At 42.8% G+C, this 13,904-nt stretch overlaps 1 protein-coding gene across 11 annotated transcripts in view; it reads right to left on the minus strand.

Annotated features, from left to right (window-relative positions):
- Positions 1 to 13,904, minus strand: part of CAB39L (calcium binding protein 39 like) — a 428,008-nt gene that overhangs the window by 13,984 nt on the left and 400,120 nt on the right. For all 11 annotated transcript variants that reach the window (XM_071208292.1, XM_071208293.1, XM_071208298.1 and 8 more), the window contains 3 exons: positions 12,532 to 12,591; positions 10,742 to 10,807; positions 2,853 to 2,996 (listed from right to left, as the gene is read on the minus strand). In XM_071208292.1, coding sequence (XP_071064393.1) covers positions 2,853 to 2,996; positions 10,742 to 10,807; positions 12,532 to 12,591 — 270 coding nt within the window. The remainder of the gene's footprint in view (positions 1 to 2,852; positions 2,997 to 10,741; positions 10,808 to 12,531; positions 12,592 to 13,904) is intronic.

Here is a 13,904-nt window from a genome sequence, read left to right on the forward strand (position 1 = left end):
CGAAGTGGAATTTATCCCAGGAATGTGAGGGTGGTTCAACATAAGAAAATCAATCAATGCAATACATTAGTAGGTGATGGGGAGTGTAAATGATCATCTCAATTATGAAAAAAGAAAAAGCAATTGACTAAATCCAACACCCAGTAAGGATTAAAAAACAACAACAATACTACTCAGGCAACTAGGAATAGAAGGGAACTTCCTTAACATAATAAAATGCATTTATGAAAAAGCACAGCTAACATCATACTTCATAGTGAAAGAGTTTCCTTGCAAGATCAAGAACAAGAAAAAGATATCCACTTCCTCCACATCTAATCAACATACAATAGGAGTTCTAAGCAGAGCGATTAGGAAAGAAAAAGCAATAAAAAGCATCTAAATTGGAGAGGAAGAAGAAGTAAAACTATCTCTATTCATAGAAGGCATGATCTTATTTCCAGAAAACTCTATAGGATAAAAAAATAAATAAACAGAGCCAATAAACTAATTCAGCAAAGTCACAAGATACAAAATGAACATGTAAAAATTAGTTATATTTCTAATCACTAACAATGAAGACCCTGAAAAGGAAATTAAGAAAACAATTCCATTTATAATAGCATCAAAATAATAAAATCTTAAGGATAAATTTAACCAAGGAGAGGTAAGACGTACTGTAAAATGCTCTGAAGGAAACTAAAGAAGAACTAAGTAAATAGAAAGACATCTGTGTTCATGGATTGGAAAACCCAACATTATTAAGATGACAATTTCACCCAAAGCGATATACAGTTTCACAGTAATCCCTACCCAAATCCCATATATGTTTTTTGCAGAAATGGAAAAAACTATCCTAAAATTCATATGAAATTTCAAGGGAAACAGAATATCCAGTATAATCTTTACAAAAAAGAACGAAGTTGGAGGGCTCACACCTCCAGATTACAAGACTTAATGCAAAGGTACAATAATCAACCATTGTAGTACTAGCATATGTTTAGACATATAGACCAATAGACTAGAATAAGGTTAGCCATACAAGCCTCCAGATTACAAGACTTAATGCAAAGTACAATAATCAAACAGTGTGGAACTAGCATAAGGTTAGACATATAGACCAATAAAACAGATTAGAGCAATAAATCTTACATCTGGGGTCAACTGATTTTCAAAAAGGGTGCCAAAACCATTCACTGGGGAAAGAACAGTCTTTTCAATGAATGGTGCTGGGAAAACTGGATATACACATACAAAAGAATGCAAGTGGACCCTTACCTTACAGCATATACAAAAATTAAATAAAAATGGATCAAAGACCTAAATTTAAGATGTAAAAGTATAAAACTCCTAGAAGAAAACATAAGGGAGAATCTTTAGGACCTTGGATTTGGCAAAGGATTCTTCGTTATGACACCAAAAGCTCAGATAACAAAAGAAAAAAATAGATACACTGGACTTAATTCAAAGTAAAAATGTTTGTGTATCAAAGGATACTCCTAAGTGAGTGAAAGGACAACAGAATGGGAGAAAATATTTGTAGATCATACATCTGATAAGGGTTTAATATCTAGAATATATAAGGAACTCCTACAACTTAACAACAAAAAAGACAGTCCAGTTTAAATTTTGCAAAGGACTTGAACAGACATTTCTCCAAAGAAGATACACAAATGGCCAATAAGCACATGAAAAGATGCTCAATCATATTAGTTATTAGGGAAATGTAAATCTAAATACTATTAGATAGCCCTTCATGCCTAAACTAGGATGGTTATATTACAAATTTTAAAAATGTAAAACAACAAGTGCTACATATAGTGTTACATAGGATGTGGAGAAAGTGGAACCCAAATTATTGCTGGTGGAAATTTAATATGGTACACCTATTGTAGAAAACAGTTTGACACTTCCTCAAAAAGTTAAACATAGATACCATATGCATCAGCAATTCCACACTTAGGTATACACCCAGGTACATTGAAAACAAGATTCAAACAGATATTTGCACATTAACATTCATAGCTCTATTCACAACAGCCCAATGGTAGAAACAACCTATGTATCTATCAATAGATAATGGATAAACAAAATATGGCATAAACGTGCAACAGAATGATATTCACTATAAAAAGGAATGAAAGTCTGATACATGTTACAACATGGTGAACCTTCAAAATATTATGTTAAGTGAAAAATGGCAGATGTAAAAGGACAAAATCATACATGAACTATCTAGCACAGGCAAATTCACAGAGATGGAAAGTAGATTCGAGGTGACCAGGGGATGAAGAGAAGGAGGAATGGGGAGTCACTGTCTAATGCGTAAAGAATTTCTACTTGTGGTGATGAAAACGTTTTGGAAAAAGGTGGTAGTGATAGCACAACATTATACATGCAATTAATGCCAATGAATTGACACTTAAAAATGGTTAAAAGGGCACATTTTATGTGAAATAAATTTATCTCAATAAAAAAAGATAATATTATGAACAACTTTATTTCAATAAAAAAGAGTGAGCGGTACCATGTGTGATTGGTGGAAAGCAGTGGATTCAGAGCCTGACTTGCAGGGTTTCGGTTGTAGCACATTCACAGATGGTTTTAGTAACTCTGGGGGAAATAGTAAAATAGAAAATACCTATTTTCTCAGTGAGAAAAATGAAAATCTTTAGAGATGCAGATTAGTTAGCAAACAAGCTCTTAAGAAACAAATGGGAATTCGGTAAAATGGCTCTAAAATCACCTAAATCATGCAAAACACAACTAATATTCTCTCAAGTACAAAAGAGTTCTTAGTAAAGAGTAGGAAACATCCCATTTGAAACTCGAAAAAAATACCCACAACCTCATTTCTGTAACTTGCACTGTACCTTAAAGACATGAAAGGCCTCAAACTGAATGTTGGGACTCTTGTCTCGAAGGAGGTTCATCGTCAGCTTCAGGTTCTCTGGTTTGCTGATGTACTTGGTCATAATGGCAAAGTTGTGTCGGTCCAGGATGAGTTCACCGAGCAGCTACAAGAAAATTCAAAAGCAAAACCACAATTTGCCTGAGAGTTATTTTATCCAAAATATATCTCAATTCTCAGTAGAAAAGGAAATATAAGTGTCGATAAGAATGTTGTCATTAAAAAAAAAAGTCCCTTAAGCGTATCTTAAAGCATAGGCCTAACAGTAGTAGCTCAAGTTATTTTGAGTTGTTTCACACTGTTTGGCCAGTCAGGGCTTAATTCATTTCTGAATCTTCCTTATTTTTCTTTCAGTCATTCATTACTGCAACACACCAGGAGCAAGCCAGAAACGAATTTATTATTTACTTTAATTATCTTATTTCCCATGAATGGATTGCTCTTCTGGCATTCAGGTAGGACAGGAGAAACAAAATTGACTCTACAATTATACCTCACTTACTGGAATAAATGAACTCTAGCAATTTACTGGAAAGATGGTTTCTGTTAAGTAACTCTTACCTACCCTCTGATTTTACTTATAAAACTTGAGATATAGTCAGAAAAAAAAAATCACTGACCTTGAATCTATATGAAGTCTAATAAGTTCTACTAGTTCCCAAACTGTGCCATCACTCCAAAACAAGAAATAAGTTACAAAATAACAAAATACCAAAAGGAAGAATGTTTGAAGACCTTCTGGCAGCATAAAAACATATTACCATCTACCTCATAACAGTAACAATTCTTAAAGCTTCAGCAACCAGGCAAATTTCTCACTGGTTGAAACACAGCGTAACATAATTTTATGTATAATAAATGTTTATTTTTCCATTCTCCTACATATTCTGGATACCTCAGGATGCATTACCACAATACATTGTATAGATGGTTAAGAAAGCCTTGATGGGAGGAGAAAGCACATCAATAGATTCCAACAACAGAATTTCAAATGTGTCTGTCTGTATCCGTGTGTGTGTGTGTCCATGGGCATCTGGCTGCCAATATACAACCGGCCTGCCTATGATGCACCTTTTGTCCACTTAACAAATAAGAAGTACACGCCTTAAGATTATTTTAGTGCACAAAAATGATGTTTATTAAACTTGAAAAAATAATGACTACTGTTGGACGTTGACTGGTGGCCAGGCTGTCCCATACATATGGGCTAGCACCCATGTGTTTAAATTATTCTTCATCCTCCTTTATCTCTGCAGCATCTAAAGAGGGGATTCTTAACACGGGGGTCTGTGAGCTTGAACTGAAATTCAAAAAAACATGACTCTTGCGAGCACCTTTTGGTGCAGGTGTGATACATTTATTAAATAATACACAGTATAGGGTGGCTTTAGTAAGGGGCCCATGGCTTTCACCAGACTGGCAAAGGGGTCTGTGGAACAAAAAAGGTTAAAAACCCCTGATCTAAAGCTAATGGAACCTTCTTTCTTCTGGAAACTTTCTTCACTATTGGCTTTGAGGTCACTGCATTCTTTTGGTTCCTTGCTGCTTGCTTAGTGCACAGGTAAGAGTTTTCCAAGTGTTGTACTTGGATAGCTTATCTTTTACCTCCCAACTCTCTCATTTACGCCCATGGCTTCCATCATAACATCTAGGAAGATGTCTCCCAAAACTATAGTTTCTAGGCCAATGTCTTTTCCAAAACTCCAAACCCATATTTCCAAATGTCCACTTGAACACTCTTCTAGACTATCAAACTTGGCATTTCTAGAACCAATTCCTTTTTTCTCTCCTTTGTTAAAAACATCGCGGTCTACCAGGACCCTAGAGACTGAAATCTTCCTCAGCTCCTCTTTCCCTCGCCACCCACATCCATCTACATCCAACACCTGCCGATTCTCTAAATATCTCTTGAACAGCCTCCATTACATTTTTTTTTACCGCCAATACCCTCCTTCAAAGCCTCGTGCCTTTCACCTGGACGTGCAGTGGCTCAGGAAGCGCTCTCTCCCTCCGTCTTACCCACTCTAACCCATTCTGTAGCTTGTGTCAAAGAATCTTCCTGAAAATCAGCCCATTCGTGCTGCAAATTCCACGGACACACTGAATGAATGCACAGCCCTGGAGGCCCGCGGCCCTTCAGGAGAGTTAAACTCAGGCGGCCGCTAAGCCCTCCAGGATCTGCCGTCACTTCCACAGCTCCCCGCGCACTCCCTCGCATCCTCAGTCTTCCCTGTGTGGCTCCACTCCCTTCCCCATCCTGTGCGAAACCAGCCAGCCCCTCTCTGCTGCCAAACCTTCCTCCCCTCCCAGCCTAGCCCATGCACCGCTGCTTAAGGAAACCTTCCCTCTTGCCGGCTGCAGGATCTCTCCGCTGCCCCCGGGCTCTGTGCTCTTCCAGGGGGACTTGCTTTGCCTTGCACTGTGGAGTTAGCTGTGAGAGGGAGCAAATCTTGCTCACCTTCCTACGTCTTACAGCCTAGCTGTGTGGGGTGTGTGCGCATGCTAGTGGGGAAATAAAAAACCTACCAACACAGAGGCCTCTCCATAAAACGTAGAAAAGAAAGCAGTTTTATTTCTGAATAAGCATGTGAATAAAGTGCAAAGAAGGGATGATAAAGACAGAAATTCCACCTTGTTTATGCAGCCAGGCAGCCACATCCCATCCCACGCATGTTCTCAAGAGGCTGGGTAATCATTTGCTGCGCCCTCTCTCACAGCCCTCTCTCACAGCTCACCTTGCTCACCAGAGCCCTGGGGCAGGCACCTGCTTTTGCTAATTGCTTTTGTCCTAATAATAAAGAGAATAACAAAGCAGGAGCCTAGGTTAAACTCCCCTGATAGTAGAGTGCTAGCTTCCCAGAAATTTACATTTCAAAGGGATGGCTCCCAGACCCTAAAAAAGAAAATAAAATAAGGAAATGAAATGAAATAAAATTCTGGGTTGTAAAGCTGAGAAGAGGCTCAGCTTCCAAGCACACAAACACATGTGTAAGTATATTTATACACATGTTTGTGTGCACAAACATACACACACATACATACACACACATCAGTAGGTGAGAGAAGAGACTCAAAACCACTAGGATTCTCACAGAAATGTTCTTCAGGGTGTGTGTGGGGGAATGTTTCTTTCCCTTTTGGCAACAGGGAAAATTCATTAAAAAAAAATTTACCCTGCAAATGTATACACCCACACTTGCACACACACACACACAGAGTCGTTACTTCACTCATTAGTTCAGAACTAAGTTGCTTCAATTTTTATTACATGGGGATACCTACACAAATAAGTTCTGTTCCATCTATCCTCTACTAATACAATTTCACTGCTTTTCTGAAACAATAGATTTTGTTAAATCACTTGGTTAACACCACTGCATCTTTCAGCCATTAAGTTTTAATCTATTTTAATACTAACAATGGCAAAATGCTGCATTCCATTATAATACAAAGCATTAAAAACAATATTATACTCATGGAAAAAATTCATATTTTATTCATTAATTTCCACAGTTCATATGCCTCATAGAACATAGTGAAATCGTGTACAGCAAGTGGAAATAATACAAAGTTTTTACAAATTTAGTTTTTTTACGAAATTAAAAAAAAATTCCTTCATAATTAAATGCCAGGCCTCTGAAGAAGATAAGAAATAAATTCCCATACTCTGTCACATGAGAGAAAAGGAATTCCTTTGTTAATTATTTTTTATTGGCACAAGGAATCTAAGCATCCCAAGATAATTCAGGAAAATTTAGAATGTGATTAACAAAGGTAACTAGTTAGCAACTCTCTGAAATCAGAAAATAGCCTGAGTCTTAAGACAGTAGTAATCTTACAACTTAGAGACAATTGTTAAAGTTGTTCACTGTTAAAATAATTTAACCTCTATTGCATCCTAAAATTATGAAACAAGTATGTATAAAGTATTATAGAATTAAAATATATAAAGGTCAAGATAGAGTACACAGGTACCACAGATCTAATTCCCAAATGGAAAAAACAAAATTTCACACCAGCAGAGTTCTCCAATACAACCTCTCTATAGAAGAAAAGTAAATGATATTTAAAGAACTCAATGTTCATATATAAATGCATTTCACAGTCATTTCCCCTTTTCATTCCTTGAACAGAGTGATACAGGACCATTTTTGCAATGTCTCTGTCAAAAAACTAGCATCCAAAAAGAATCAACTCTTCAGTCACCATTTTGACAATTTCTATAGTCTTAGATGTGCTTTATCTAACCCACCTTTCATTAGTTTTTTTTCCCCCACTCTCCAACTACTGCTGGATTAACCATATTGTAACTCGAGTATCTCCAAGAAATACAACTATGAAGGATTTTAGGCAGCAATAGCAGTCCGTGCTGTATATCTGGGTGAACTAATAAAGAACAGGAGAGCTGCCTTACGCGTAGGCTGGGGCATTTGTAGATAAGAAGAAAGCACAATCAGTTTGGAAACGGTGAGTTTAAAGAAAGGTTTCAGGGCCTGATACAAAGTCTGTGCTTTGCCAGTGTCCCCAGGAAATACAGAGACTTCTGCAGCTGGAGAAGCCTGAGAAAGAGGAAGGAGGGCTGGAGTGGGGGAGAGGGGGCGGCCAGCAGCAGGGAGGGGGTGTCTTCTCTCTCTTCTTTGCTACCCCCCCAATCCATTTTACAAATTGTACCTATTATGTATTCCCTGGATTAAAACACGTCCTGGGAGGAAGAAGTCAATTCATACCCAATGACTCAGGAAAACTTCCCGAGACTGAACTCCAGGGATAATGACTACAGAGGAGTATTTAGGTACAGGGTTTACCTCGATCTTATTTAACACCCACATGTAGCTCTTACATGGGGCGGGCTCTGCCAGGCCCACTTTACAAACAGAGACGAGCCCTGGGGGGGCTGAGGGCTCCTGAGAGGACGAGGCCATGCGGAGTGGGACAGGACAGGACTGCGGGAAAGGAGAAGCCGCAGACAGCCAGAAGCGGGGTGCTTGGGGAGAAGGAGCCGTCAGCTCTGGGACTCCGCCTAGAAGCCTGCGGGCAGCAGGCGAGAAGACGTTCAGGAGTTCCTGTCACCACTGCGAAGGGTGGCCTGTGGGCCGGCCCCCGCCCTGCACTCCCCGCATACCCGAGCTCCACACACTGGAGACGCCAGGAGCTGCCCCTCGAGCTGGCCCCTGGGCAGCACCTCCCCTGTCCCGAGCCCGTCCCGCCTCCTTCCAGGGCCGCTGCCCTCGTCCAGGACAAGCGCCCCCAACTTCTCGGGTCCTGCGGGGGCCGTGCAGCGAAGACCTCTGTGACTTGGGGCCAGGCTGCGGCCGCGGGGTGAGCTCGTTGTCACCTGCCCCTAGCCAGGCTTCGGGAGGAGCTGGAGCTCCCCGGAGGCCCTGGCGCCCCAGCCGGGGTCTGCCCCGCTCGGCCTCGGCGCCGCGGCCCGGAGCGCAGCACGTGGGGTTCTAACTAGGAGGTCACCCGCGTGGGTGTCAACGCAAAGGAGACTAACAGGAGTGCCCAGTGACTGGCTGGACGCAGCGTCCACCTCTGGGAACCAGGGTGAAGCTGGGGCTGTGAGGGCGCAACTCGAGGGCAGAGCCGGCACGGCCAACGCTGGCCACGCGGTCAGCTCGAAAGGCCGTGGCGCCAAAGAGCCTACACGCGTCGCCGTGGCTTGGCATCGTGTTCGAGGTTTGGAGACGAACGCACTGCTCTACCGACGTCATCAGCCCGCATGTGAAATAAACAAGCATCACATACTTGTTCAGGAAAACAGTCAACAAGCTATCTGTGAAAAGCCTTCTCCCTCTTCTGCAGACGCAAGCGGGACCCTGCAGGTGCAGCTGTGGCCGCCGCCAGTGCCCCTCCTCAGTGCTCCCCCGCCTGTGGCCAGGTGAGGGAGGCGGCACGCCCACAGGTGATTCGTAGCCCATGGAATCACAAATAGCAAATGCCATGGGACACGCACACCTGGTTTAGAGTGATTTTTAAATTTTTCACAAATTTAGGCCTCTGCTCAAAGGTCAGCTTATCAGAGGCATTCCTGACCTTCTCATCAAAATGGCACACGCACCTGCCCCTCACCCGAGTCAACATTTTCTGTCCTCTTAACCCGCCTTAACTTTCTTTGCAGCACTTAGAATCAACCAAAAGATGACATATTTCCTTGCTGTGTGGTCTCTATTCTGTTGCCCCCACCAGAACAGAAGGGCCAGAGAGCTGCGGTTCTCTTTGGCTGGACGCCTGGATGGCCGGCCTGTGGCGTCTCATGACTGAGCAGGGTGCCCACTCACCTCCCCCACGGCGCGCAGCATGCCCCCCAGAGTGCGTCCTACTAAGTCAGTTGTGGATACCTGAGGGCTGACTTAATTTTTTTCCCCAGCTGGTTACATCATCTTTGAACCTCTTTCCAGAGTCTCTTTCAGTGCAATATTGGAAAAGCAGTCTTGTATATTTAATCAAATGATCTTTTTGCATATCTGTTAGAGTTGAATGTTTCAGGATTATTCTTTTAACTCCTTGGGAATGACCATGTTTCATATTTCTGAACCCTGGTTGTAAATGTAATTTAAAAATATAATGTTAAATGATGGAAGTATCAGAAACAACCTGTGGTAAAACCTTGGCTAACTAGAAAGCTCAGGGAATGAGACTCAGTAACATAATACGGTAGAAAATATATATTCTTCAGAAAAAATGTTACAAATCTGTGAGAGCAGCACCCCCATAACATTTCAGCCCTATAACACCATTTCAGGGATGAAAGTTATATTCCCCCTCAATTAAAAATAAAGATATCAGGAATTTTGTCAGTTACCTTGCAGGGAAAGTTTTATTTTCGCATTCTATATGTCAGATTTCATCAGTATCTTTTCCTTCCCCCTTCTCTGCAAAGTACCCTACTAAATAGAGTTTATAGATGCTTAAAAGGCATCTATAAAGTCATTTCTTTCTACTTACTCTGTTTCAAAATATACTGAAAGAGAATTATAGAAGAATCTCACTGATTGTTCCTTATAAAAGGGTACAACACATATATTCATATTTTAATTTCACTCTAAGTGTAATTTTGTTTCATCTACAGAAAATACGCCTTAGGAGAGAACTGTGGTTCTCTTCATTAATGGTAATATATGAAATTCTGCTTTATCATGTACTTATTATTTATATTGTTACTTCCAAAAAGTATTTGAGGCAGTTAAAGGATACTTACATTATTTTGCTACAAAGAACAGTCATAACATAAAACATATTTCTCAAGTTACAAAAAGAAAGATGCTTTAATTCTCTGTATTTACTTGTTCAATAATAGACCAACTATTTGTCAACAAGAATTTTTCAGATGCTAACCTATGGGGATGCTATCGTAAGAATTAAAAAACACATACTTGGGGAAGCGGACTTGGCCCAGTGGATAGGGCATCTACCTACCACATGGGAGGTCCACGGTTCAAACCCCGGGCCTCCTTGACCCGTGTGGAGCTGGCCCACGCACAATGCTGATGTGCGCAAGGAGTGCCCTGCCACGCAGGGGTGTCCCTGCGTAGAGGAGCACCATGAACAAGGAGTGCGCCCTGTAAGGAGAGCCGCCCAGTGCAAAAGAAAGTGCAGCCTGCCCAGGAATGGCACTGCACACCTGGAGAGCTGACACAGCAAGATGACGCAACAAAAAGAAACAGAGATTCCCGTGCCACTGATAAGGATAGAAGCAGACAAAGAAGACACAGCAAATTGACACAGATAGCAGACAACTGGGGGGGGGGGGAGGGGAGGAGGGGAGAGAAATAAATAAAAAATAAATCTTTAAAAAAAATTAAAAAATAAAAAAAATAAAAAACACATACTTGGGACATTTGATATTACCTTTAAAGATTGTCTCTTAGTCACATAATTCTCAGACTGAAGCAATTTCTCATAGTCTTCAAAAATCTAATAGAAACAAAATAAACATGAGAGTGTGCAGCCAGCAGTGGTTTCTCTTAGTGTTCGCTTGTTCTCCTGGTTCAGGAGCAGATGCCCAGCCCCGGATGCTATATGTTCTACCCTATTTCCACACCTAGGCTCGTTACCACCGCCCACAAGCAGTTTTCACCATTCACCATGTGGGAAGGAGGGACACTAGGGGACAGGGACAAGGGACACAAGAGACACGCGTCTCCTTTTTGCTGTAGTTTTGAAACTTAGAAATGGAGTGGAGGAATGGAGGAATTGCGAGTCCTCCTAATAAATCATCCCGAGCAAAACAGCTACTAACAGTGGCAAGGTAACTCATTTTATGCCATTTTAAAGACCTCTATTTAGCCTCGCCGGTACTCTGGGTCCATGAACAATTTGGGACAAGGTTGAATACATTTAGGGTTTCACGCAGCAACCCGTGAAGAGTCAAAACTGACAAATTCACGGGGTGGCCGGCGGGCAGGGGCCAGCACTGCGTCAGGATGGCCCGGGGGTCCCGCGCCCTGCCGCTCCCCGCCTGGTGGCCGGGCCTCCTGCTTCCCGCTGCGGCCCCGGGCAGGAGCCAGGCTGCGGGAGCCCAGGGCCCGGCTTCCGCCGTGCGTGGACGCGCTGCTCCGAGGACCCAGGTGCCCGAGCACCCGGCAGATGGCCGAAGGCGCGGGGGAGCCCGGGAGGTGCAAAGCAGGCCTGGCCCTCAGGGAGCCGCGCGTGAGGGTGCGTGTGCAAGCGCAGCCCGCGGACGACGAGTACCAAGGCAGTGTGCGAGAAGAGTGAACAGACAGGAGAAAACCAAAAACACAGAACACATTCAGGTCATGGTAATTACGCTCTTTTACACGAAAGACTTATTGATCTTGATTTTATGGATCATTTACATTTATCAGATAAACCTTGTAAGAACAACTAACGTTGAGGGCCTACGGTGGCATGAGGCTAAAAGTTTAAATCCTCCTAGCGAATCCAGTAGGGAGGTGTTACCGTCGTCTGCACTTTGCAGTAGGGACAGTCACTTGCCCACAGTCCCACTGTCCGCAAGAGGCAGAGGCGGCTCTCAGAGCCAAGCAGGGAGATGCTGGAGTCTGTACTCCCGACCCTCTGTGTTCCACAAATAAGGTTCCTGTCCCTCAGGAAGCTCAAGGGCCAGCCAGAAAGGCAGACACCTTGCAATAACAGACTGTGGAAAGTGAGGGGGCACGTGTGCGTGGTGTGTGGGCGTTTGGGAGGGATGGTGGACCAGGGAAGGTTCTTACCAGGGCAACATCTTAGCCACATCTGCAAAGGACGTGCTGGACCCCCTGTTACCGGGGAGCTGGGAGAAAGGTACATTTGGTAGTTTCACCAAAGTTAAAGGATTTATTTTAAGAGGGTGGTGCTCTTCCATTCGGGTCCCCTCCTGCCTCTTAGGGTACATGGGTGCTCCTAACCCAGGGTCCAGACAAGCTGGTGCCAGTGGTCTCTCAGGCTCCAGGAGACAGCAGGAAGCGAGTGAAAATCGAGAAAGCCCTGACCTCCTGCCAGCCCCACCTCCCATAAAACTCCCTGACAACCTGAGTTCAAGGCAGCAGGTAAACTGAGGATTTGGCTGAGAACGGTTGGTTTCTTTTGTGGATGGAGCACAGGGGTGGGTGTTTATAGGTTGAAGAGGACAGGAGGGAGAGGAAGAATGAGGTAGAGTCTTAAAAACGATTTCTACTTACAGTGTCATAATTTTGTTCTAAGAAGTCGGCCACCAACACTTTATGTCTGGTTAGTAAATCCTAGGAAAAAACAGCCAAGTGAAACAAATTATTATACCTGATAAATTTTATACATTCGTCCTTTCCTTCTAAGATGTTATAAATCCATTAATAGGAAACATTAAAATATCAGAAGAATATTTTTGTTTATGCCACATTATTTCCATTACTAACTACCTTAGTTGACAATGTGGAATACAAGTTTATTTCATATTTAAAAAACACTTAAAAAGACAAGCAACTTGGGCAGATATTTCTCCAATGGCCAATAAGCACCTGAAAAGATGCTCAACGTCATTTGCCATTAGGGAAACTTAAGTCAAAACCACAATGTGATACACCTCATACCAACTAGAATGGCTATTATTAAAACAAACATATAAAAACGGAAAATAACAAGTGCTGAGGAGGATGCAGAGTATTAGGAACCTTAGCACATGTTGTTGGGAATATGAAATGGTGCAGCCACTGTGGAATACAGCTGGGTAGTTCCTCGGAAAGTAAACATAGAATTGGTACATGATCTGACAATGGCCTGAACAGAAGTTTGCATAGCAGCTTCATTCACAGTAGCCAAAAGGGGGTGCAACCCAAATACCCATTAGCAGAGGAATAAACAAAACGAGGTATATACATACAATAGAACATCGCTCAGTCTCAAAAAGGAACCAAGCTCTGATACATGCCTCGACATGCGTGAACTGTGACGACACCATGTGGAGTGGAATAAGTCAGACACAAAGGGATGGCACTGTAGGATTCCGCTTAGATGAAATAGCAGGAATATGCAAATTCACAGAAACGCAAGCAGAGTACAGGTTGCGAGGGGCAAAGAGGGGGAGAAGGGAGTTGGTGTCCGAGTGCAGGGTCTCTGGGGTGAGAGAAAAGTTCTGGTCGTGGATGACGGTGAGGGTTGCACAACATTGTGAATGTGCGTAGTCCAGGGGCGATATGCTTGGGAGCATAGAGACCGGAAAGGTTATGTTGTATACATGCTTCCACAGGCAAAAAAGAAACGGAGCCCCTTCCCTGATGAGGACGAGGAGTGGGGAGCCGAGGCTCTTGTGGAATACAAGTCTTGAACTACGAGCAAGAACTGGCAGAAACACCCTTCTCAAAGCCCCCAAAACAGTGTAAGGCCTGCAGTTAAGAGGGCGAGCGCTGAATCAAGAAAAAGTCTACTTAAACGTGATAGGGTAATGTAACATTTACTGTGATCGATGTATCTTTTAAAAATAAATAAAAAATATATATTTTAAAAAGTGGTAGGGTCTCCTGGCGCCCTGCGTGGCGCCTCCACATCCCCTCGCAGGCTCAGCGCAGCGCGGGCCGTG

This window comes from Dasypus novemcinctus, chromosome 15 (assembly GCF_030445035.2).
Source record: "Dasypus novemcinctus isolate mDasNov1 chromosome 15, mDasNov1.1.hap2, whole genome shotgun sequence".
Lineage (NCBI taxonomy): Eukaryota > Metazoa > Chordata > Mammalia > Cingulata > Dasypodidae > Dasypus > Dasypus novemcinctus.